The 9,511-nt window shown below is 39.1% G+C and overlaps 1 protein-coding gene across 1 annotated transcript; it reads left to right on the forward strand.

Moving 5' to 3' along the window:
- Positions 1 to 708: 708 nt before the first annotated feature.
- Positions 709 to 2,756, forward strand: Spin4 (spindlin family member 4). Its single transcript, XM_021153892.2, has one exon. It carries the CDS (start codon positions 1,190 to 1,192, stop codon positions 1,937 to 1,939), a length of 750 nt encoding a protein of 249 aa, XP_021009551.1. The 5' UTR covers positions 709 to 1,189; the 3' UTR covers positions 1,940 to 2,756.
- The last annotated feature ends 6,755 nt before the right edge of the window (positions 2,757 to 9,511 follow it).

Consider the following 9,511-nt stretch of genomic DNA (forward strand, 5'->3'; position numbering starts at 1 on the left):
TATAAGTGACAAAGTAAGCAAAAAAAAGTATAGAAATATAAAAGTATGCTCTCAAATGTATAAGATTATAGAAAGATATATTAATAAGAAATCAGCTTAATAAACATTTTGATGTTTGCCTGGTTTGTATGGCTAAAGTTAGTTTTGTTTTGTTTTGCTTTTTATTTCACTCAGTTTTAGGAAAGCAAATACCAGCATATTTTCCTTCCACTTAGAAAAACATACTAAAAATCGTTAGGACGAATGATCAGGTAGAAAATATAAAGGAGAGTTTAAGTTAACATGGTGGACTGTGCACGACTTTTCCCCAATCCCGCTTCAAATTCCTTAAAAAAAGAAAGAAATTGTAGATTTGTTTATACAATATCTCCCACCCCACGTATTTTTTTTCTTTCTTTTTCACTTTTCTTTTTCTGCTTGTGAGGAATTCCTGGAAGATAGAAAGCAGATGGAGCCTCAGTGAAGTATGCAGTTGGGCAGCAGACAGCCTGCAGGGGAGGAGGGGAGTTGTACTGTCTGGTTCTGGTGGGAATGAACCGGTTGGGGGGCCACGGGAGTAAAGGAGAGAGCCTGTGTCAGTGTGGCTGCCCCAGGAGCGGAAGGCAGGACGGAAGCGGGAGGGGTGGAGGAAAGGAGAGGGCGGGCTCAGAGGAGGAGGATTCCCTAAGCAACAAAAATCCCGGTTTCGCAGATTGGCCAAGCTGACAAGCGCTGCCAAGACCAGGCCGCGCAAAGCGCAAACTGCTGGGAGACGTGCTACTGCCTGCACTTTCGTGGCCGCGAAACATCCCTGTTATCTCCGGTCCAGGTTAACTGTCCACTTCTTCTCTGTTGCCGTTCTGCGACCGCAGCAGCGTTGACAACAACAGCTAAGTGGCGGATTCTGGCTGGGACGTGGGCTTGGGAGTCCGGGAAGGCGCCAGGGGCGGACAGAACGAACCCGGGAGCCCGCCATCTCTCTCGAGCCATCACTATTGCAGTCACCCCTCCCTGAAGGAGGAAAAAAGCACTAGTGAGAGGCACTCTCTGTCTCAGTTCCCAGTCAGTTAGCTCGTTTCTGACAAAATCTGAAAAGAGGACTGATACAGTCTCTCGGATCGCGAAAAATATCTGCTGTTGGACCCTGCTGACTGTTAGTCAGCTTGTTAAGCAAAGAGCAGCTTTACTTTGGCCACCGAAGCCTCGAGCCATGTCTCCTCCGACGGTGCCTCCTACTGGGGTGGATGGTGTGTCCGCGTACCTGATGAAGAAAAGGCACACTCACAAGAAGCAGAGGCGTAAGCCCACTTTCCTCACTCATAGGAACATCGTGGGCTGCCGCATTCAACACGGCTGGAAAGAAGGCAATGAGCCCGTGGAGCAATGGAAAGGTACTGTGCTCGAGCAGGTCTCCGTGAAGCCCACTCTGTATATCATCAAATATGATGGCAAAGACAGTGTGTACGGACTGGAACTGCACAGAGATAAGAGAGTTTTAGCGCTGGAGATTCTTCCTGAGAGAGTTCCTTCTCCTCGCATTGACTCTCGCCTGGCCGATTCCCTGGTTGGGAAGGCAGTGGGACATGTGTTCGAAGGTGAGCACGGCAAGAAAGACGAGTGGAAGGGTATGGTGTTGGCGCGAGCCCCCATCATGGATACTTGGTTTTACATCACCTACGAGAAAGATCCGGTTCTCTATATGTACACCCTGCTGGACGACTACAAAGATGGTGACCTGCGTATCATTCCAGATTCCAACTACTACTTCCCTGCAGCTGAACAGGAGCCCGGGGAGGTGCTCGACAGCCTTGTGGGCAAGCAGGTGGAACATGCCAAAGACGACGGGTCCAAGAGAACTGGGATCTTTATTCATCAGGTGGTAGCCAAGCCATCTGTCTACTTCATTAAGTTTGATGATGATATTCACATTTATGTCTATGGCTTGGTGAAAACCCCGTAAGTTTATAGAACTCTTTGCGAAACGTGTGGAACTATCAGAGGTTAAATATTTTATGTTCTCAAAATTAAGTTTTTCTGAGGTCAATTTTGAGGTCAAAAGTTCTGGACAGTGAGTGGCTAAATCTTATTGTGCCTCCATATCTTATATTGACTGTTTCCCAGTTCTGACTCAAGTATATGTTGGTACTTTTGTTCTTTATTTGTTTTATAATTGAAATTTTAAATTGGTTGCTAAGAGAAAAAAGAAGTGTTTGGATTCACCGAAACAACTCAAAAGTAGATAAACTGCAACGTGTCTTCTGCTCCCTTCCCCCTCTTTCTAATTCTTCCCGTTAGTTTGAGAATTTGGCATTTTTCTTAGGATGTTTTCCCTGCTCTCAAGCAGAAACTTCGATGTAGCTTTTGTAAAACTGACCTTCCATATGATATAGTTTTTGATAAATGGCACAGTCAATCTCTGTCCGTCACTCTCATACTTCCTCTCACCAGTGTTCAGTCCATACAGATGTGCCAAAAAGTATCCATTCTGGTATTGGTGGGCATTTATTTCCTTTTTTACTCATAATGATGTTTTATTGTATTAAGGTGCTCTTATTTCTATACAAGTGTTATGTAGGCATATATTTAGTTTTAAGAACTATTGCAAGGTTGCCATCCACTGGTCTTTGATGTTTGCAATGCTGACAAGTAGAACGTTCCATGGGTTCCTGATTATTTGATGTTTACCTGACTCAATGAGACTTATTTTTTTCTACTTGGGATATTTCTCTTTTTTTGTTGTGCTAATTCCTATTCTTTGTTTTTTGTTTATATATATATATAATATATATATATATATTCAGTTGATATTTTCCATGTAAAGTTATAGGAATTTCTACAATGAAAGTACATTTAATCTTTTTTATTTCATGTGTTAATGGATTTTATATTGTTATTAATCTTGACTTTATTGTTCACTTTACAATTTTAAAAACTTAATTTTATAATTTTAAATGTTTATATCTTTTATAAGTTTTTAGTTTCCTATCTTTTTCAAACAGGTGTCCCTAACCTAGGTCATACCAACATTCACTTGGTTTTTCTTTTATAATCTTTATTATATTTAAATTTTTATCTACCTGAAATTCATTTTTGCATATGCTAATATATAGGGACTCAACTCTAAATATTTTGCATTACATATTCTACTGTAGAAATGACTTTTTAAAAAATCACTCTTTTTCAAATTTCTGAGTGAAAGTTAATTTTAAACATAATACCAGACCATGAGTTTCAGAAACTGGAATAACAAATTCCCTTTCAATAGTTATGTTTTTCTTTCTTATTATAATTTATCCTCAACATCCATCCTTTCAAGAGAAAAAACAATGTATTTTATTGATATTTTGAAAGGGTCTGATACTTATCAGAATTGCATCAATTTTCTGTATTCTTATATACAAGAATAAAATTAATAGTGATATTCTTACCACACAAGAGATTTGGTAGATCATTGAAATATTTTTATCTTGTTTTCATAACATTTTTCATATAGGTCATTCATATCAAATGGAATTTATTTTTGCAGTTATCAAATTTTGTAATAAGTTGAATATTTTTCCATCTTATAAGTAACTTTTTATTTTTATCAATAAAGCAAATCTACAGATTTTATATTTTTATCTTTTATCCAATGAGTTTATTTAATCCTATATGTTACATTGGATGTTAAATTAGAAACTTTTGGATTTTCTTGATATATACAATCATTTTGTATGTAAATACAGATAATTTTATTTCTTCTAATGCTTATACTTATTAGTATAACATTAGCTGGGTTTTCCAGAGCAGTGTTGTGTGATGATGATGGCAGACATGCCTTTCCTATTTCTAATTTTTATGAGAATGACTTTATTGTTTCATGTGTGACTTTGTCGTTGATTGTTGGTAAGTAGTTATTCATGTTTAGAAATTCCTTCTGTTCTTGTTTTTATGTAGTATTACTATTAGAAATGTCTCCTTGATTTTATCAATGTCTTTTCAATATCCATTATTAAACTTATATAGTTTTTTTTAATTTGTTGATGCATGATTTATTAGAAAGCTAGGTATTTAGTATTACAACAAACCTTTATTTCTGGAATAAATTCTACTTACTTGGTTATGGTAAAATAGCCATTTATTATTTTGCCATATTTTATTTACCAATAATGCACTTATACTTGATTTGCATTCCAAAGTAAAACTACAGTTTTAGATTACTCTTTGTATTTTTAATTGAATTAACGAACAACAGGTTGTGTCTTTTTTTCATAAGCTGTCTCTATGAAGCTTTGTCATTAAAATTCTACTAGCTGAAAAAAATGACTGAGTAAAATAGCACTAGAAGTATTTTTTTTTAAGTTACCTGAGACTAAGCTATAAAACATTGAAATCCTGGGAATGAATTTTATTAGGTATCTTTAATGCATTCCCTGATATTTTCCCAGTGGCAATTGGCTTTTTCAGACTTTTTGTTACTACAGAATATATTTTTCTGTCATTTACAGAATATATATTCTCTGTCAATTACACACAAAGTTGAAAGCTGCTTATATTATAAAATTTGCTGATTATTTTTATGTGCTTTATGTCATTATGTATTAGCCCAGTTCAGAAAATGTAATAAATTCATCAGCTATAATGGTAGTATAATTATCTTTGTATTCTTTTATTTACTAGAAAAATAAGAAAAAAATAAAAAAAATATGAAAGATGTGAAAAAATTTGTTTACCTCCCCTCCAAATTAGCAAATATCTATACTTTGACATGTTTGCTTTAAATGCAGATTTATATTGCAATTGGTCAGTATTAATGGCTAATAAATTCATTTGCAACTACCACACCACCTCTTCTGCAGAGGCGAACACTGTCATGAATTTGGTGCTCATATTTTATATATTTACTAAAAATAAATTATGTACAAATAAAACTATAACCAATAATAGTAGTGACTTTTGTGTTTTCTTGTAATGTTCACATGAAAGGCCACCTTTATTTATATTTTATTTATTTTTTATGTATTTTTATTGGTTATTTTATTTATGTACATTTCTAATGTAATCCCCTTCCTGGTATCAGTTTCCTCTCCACAAACCCACTATTCCACCCTCCTCTCCCCCACTTCTATGAGGGTCCTCACACACACACACACACACTCTCACTTCACCACCCTCGTATTCCCCTGCACAGGGGGCATCAAGCCTATACCAGGCCAAGGGCCTTCCCTACCATTGATGCCAGATAAGGCCATCCTCTGCTGCATATGAGGCTGGAGCCATGAGTCCCTCCAAGTGTACTCTTTGGTTGGTTGTTTAGTCCCTGGGAGCTCTGTGGGGGTCTGGTTGGTTGATATTGTTGTTCTTCCTATGGGGCTACAAACCCCTTCAGCTCCTTCAGTCCTTTCTCTAACTCCTCCATTGCAGACCCTGTGCTCAGTCCAATTGATGGCTGTGAGCATCTCCATCTGTATTGGCCAGGCTCTAGCAGAGCCTCTCAGGAGACAGCCATACCAGTCTCCTGTTAGCAAGTGCTTCTTGGCATCAGCAATAGTGTCTGGGATTGGTGTCTGCAGATGGGATAGATCCCCAGGTGGGACAGTCTCTGGATGGCCTTTTCTTCAGTCTCTGCTCCACACTTTGTCCCTGCATTTCCTTTAGACAAGAACAATTCTGGGTTAAAATTTTTGAGATGAGTGGGTGGCCCCGCCCCTCAAATGGCGGGCCATGCCTAACCTCTGGATATGGTCTTGATAGGTTCTCCCTCCACTTTGTTGGGTATTTCAGCTAATGTCACCCTCGTTGGGTCCTGGGAGCCTCTTGCTTTCCTGGCATCTGGGAATTTCTAGTAGCTATCCCCAGTTCCTCATCCCCCACTGTTACACCTCTGTTCAATTTCTTCTTTCATACATTATATCCCAACTGTGGTCTCCCCTCCCTCCACTCCTCCCAGTCCCTCACTCCACCTCCCCTCGCCCCCAGATCGACTCTTCCTCCATTCTCTTCAGAAAAGATCAGGCCAGCTGGACGTGGTGGCACTCGCCTTTAATCCCAGCACTTGGGAGGCAGAGGCAGGCGGATTTCTGAGTTCGAGGACAGCCTGGTCTACAAAGTGAGTTCCAGGACAGCCAGGGCTATACAGAGAAACCCTGTCTTGAAAAACCAAAAAAAAAAAAAAAAAGAAAAGAAAAGAAAAGAAAAGAAAAGAAAAGAAAAGAAAAGAAAAGAAAAGAAAAGAGAAAAGATCAGGCCTTCCAGGGATATTACCCGAACATGGCATATCATGTTGCAATAAGACTAGGACCCTCCCCTTCTATTAAGACCTGGTTAAGGCAACTAGGAGTAAAATGATCCCAAAAGCAGCAAAAGAGTCAGTGACACTCCCCACTCTCATTGCTAAGAGTCCGGTAAGAACATTCAGTTATACAATCATAACGTATAGAAGGCCTAGCTCAGACCCATGCAGTCTCTCTGTCACTTCAGTGTCTGTGAGCCCCTATGAGCCCTGCTTAGCTGATTCTGTGGGGACAGGCCAATTTTAATTCATGGTGGAATTTATTCTGATTTTGTTGTAGGGACTCTTAAATCCTAATTGGTGTCAACATTTAACACTGAAGTTAACCTGACCGTAGTCCTAGGGACTGAATAAAGAAGACAGAAGTTTCGGGCTGGTGAGATGGCTCAGTGGGTAAGAGCACCCGACTGCTCTTCCGAAGGTCCAGAGTTCAAATCCCAGCAACCACATGGTGGCTCATAACCATCCGTAACAAGATCTGGCGCCCTCTTCTGGAGTGTCTGAAGACAGCTACAGTGTACTTACATATAATAAATAAATAAATCTTTAAAAAAAAAAAAAAAAAGACAGAAGTTTCAGCTTTCTCAGATTTCTAGGCCAGACATAAACTTTATACATTTCTTGTAAGATATTAGGATATGTTATATTGTAACAGCTAGAAAGAGGGTAACCCTAATTCTGATGGTCTTTTTCAAATTTGGGAGTTTGCTATTTTGGGAAAGTAGCAGTGGTCAAAACAAAAATCTTCCTGATTTAGACAAAAAGGTCTATCTAAGCCCTAAGTCATGAACCATAAATTGAATTGTTATAGTAGATCATAGACTAAATTGTTATATTAGATTATAGACATTAGATCATAGACTAAATGAAAAGTCTGTTTCTGGCCTAGTGGGCTTTGAAGATAGATTATTAAACTGTGTAAATAAATGCTGTTTTCATAAAGCATATTTCATGAGACAGATAGCTATGAACTGTTCTTTTATGTTGCAAACCTTAGGATTTAGAACAAACTATATCTTAGCTGGATTTGAGTCTAGATACAACTCTGGTTAAGCAGTTGAGAATACATTATGACTTATTCTGAAACATATAGAACAAATAAATCAGGGTAGAATACTGTGTTATCCTATAAACTTTCCTAGCTTTTGAACTAGAACCATTTCAATTTTTCCATAGTAAAATTGATCACACCTAATTGCTTATGTCAGAAGAAGGTTCACTCTATTGGGAAATGAATACATCTGTTCAAATTTCTATTTTGTTTGAGATCTTCCCGTCTAGAGGAAACTCATTTTCTCCTACACATATAGATTCAGATCCTGCATGTTTACAATGTGATACTGCAGTTCTTTCATTCTGAGCAGCAGAGAGAGGCTTTTAACTGTTCTAACACTGGAGAGTAAATGGGCAGAAACAAAGTCTTTGATTCCCCAGTACATAAACTTACATCACAGTACGTGAAGGCAGATTCTTGTTTCTCCTAGCATATTTTCTGGAGTGAGTATTCTACTGTATTGCTGTCATGTGTGTCATACATATATGAAGATAGCTAGGAAGGAAAAGCAAAACGACAGGAGTTAAACAGAGACATGGCTGGGTCCGGGGGTATGCTAGTCTGTATAGAGAGAGAAAAATCAAAGAATAGATGCCGTTTAACAAACGCTTAAAGTGAGGAAACAAATTGTGTTGCTGATACATTCAGATGGAATATGTACAGTTAAAGGTTTCTTGTTACAGCCAAATATGACCAGACTAAATGTGAGAAGAAACTTGGGGGTGGTAATACAGACACAAAAGCCCAAATAAAACCTGTAAATTCCCATATTATCAGACCTCAACTCCTTGGAGTCTGAGCTAGTAACTTGTAAGGTCTTAGACAAACATTTAGGGAGTATAGCTTAGTGGTAGAATATTTGTAAATATTTAGAGTCTAGGTCCTAAAGACATGTGATATCTCACCCCAAATCTTAGGAAGTACAAATGGCACTAAAATATTTACTATGTACCATGATCGTGACAGCCCTACTTCTTTTTTGAGCTGAATGATTTGGTTAGTTGTTTGTTTTAAAATTTTTTATTTATTATTTTGAGTTTTTTGGGTATGTCTTTTGTTATTTTTTTGTGCATGCCTTTTAACTAGTATGTTGTTATGTTTTGTGTATGTCCGTGCATCATCTGCATGCCTAGTGTCAGATAGAAACCAGAAAAGTGTGGGGTGGTGAGTTGTGCACAGATAGCCTGGTCCTCCTTAGCCTTCCTAACACCTACCACTGGAGATTCTATGCTAGAGAAACCTACAAAGGACACAACAACAAAGTTACAGGGACCCAGGACTGTCCACTCAAAGAATGTCGAACCAGGATTGAGATCCCTCTACACCCAGATTCCATCTCCCGCTATCCCCAGTCCTTTTCTCTGCTTTCCTTACGGAAACACAGGTGAATGCCTCCAGGAGGTCTCCACATATAGAGGTTGCAGATACTGGAGCTGCAGAATTGAATCCACCAATCGTGGTGGCACTATGTTCACCAACCTTAAAACTCATTTTCAGCTCTCCATCAACGATCCATGGGATGATCACTGGCGGACCGGAGTCATGGGTAAACTTTACCCCAACTGCACATCTCCCGTGAGCTTGTTCTTGCCCCCAAATCAGCTTTTACCCATGCTAACATTATCCAACAGGAAAATCAGTCTCAGAAGGAGCTGCGAGCTACCCTCTCCTGGCTACAACACATCCAATATGCAGCTGACCTCCTTCCCTTAGCAACCTACCCCAACTCCTCCCAATGCTTTTTCTGTGCTTCTCTCTCCAACCATTATTAGCAGCTGTTCCCATTAACATTTCCCTTCATGATCTCCATGGAACCCTACCCACAAGGAAAGCACAGAATATTGCCTTGTAGGGTCCTCCTCAAAACTCCATCTTACATTTGCCTGTGATATCACCATCACCAAATCCATATGTGTTAACTCTCCTGCCTTCCTCTGGTGCAAAGGCACTACAGGTGCCTGTATTAACCCCCCTTTTCAAGGCTCCTGCACCCCCGTGATAATTGTCCCCCAAGTTTATCTCTATGAACCTGAGGAACTCACCTTGCAGATGGGAGAAAGCCGAAATAAGAGAGAGATATTCATCCCTCTGCTCATTGGACTAGGCCTTGCTGTATCACTGGGTGCGACAGGAACTGCTGGAGCAGTCCTTGTCCAAACACAACATCTGGTCAGCGACTTCCAAGACAAGCTTGACCAGGCAATGGC

The sequence above is a fragment of the Mus caroli genome, unplaced genomic scaffold (genome assembly GCF_978045245.1).
Source record: "Mus caroli unplaced genomic scaffold, Mus_caroli_1 scaffold_5, whole genome shotgun sequence".
Lineage (NCBI taxonomy): Eukaryota > Metazoa > Chordata > Mammalia > Rodentia > Muridae > Mus > Mus caroli.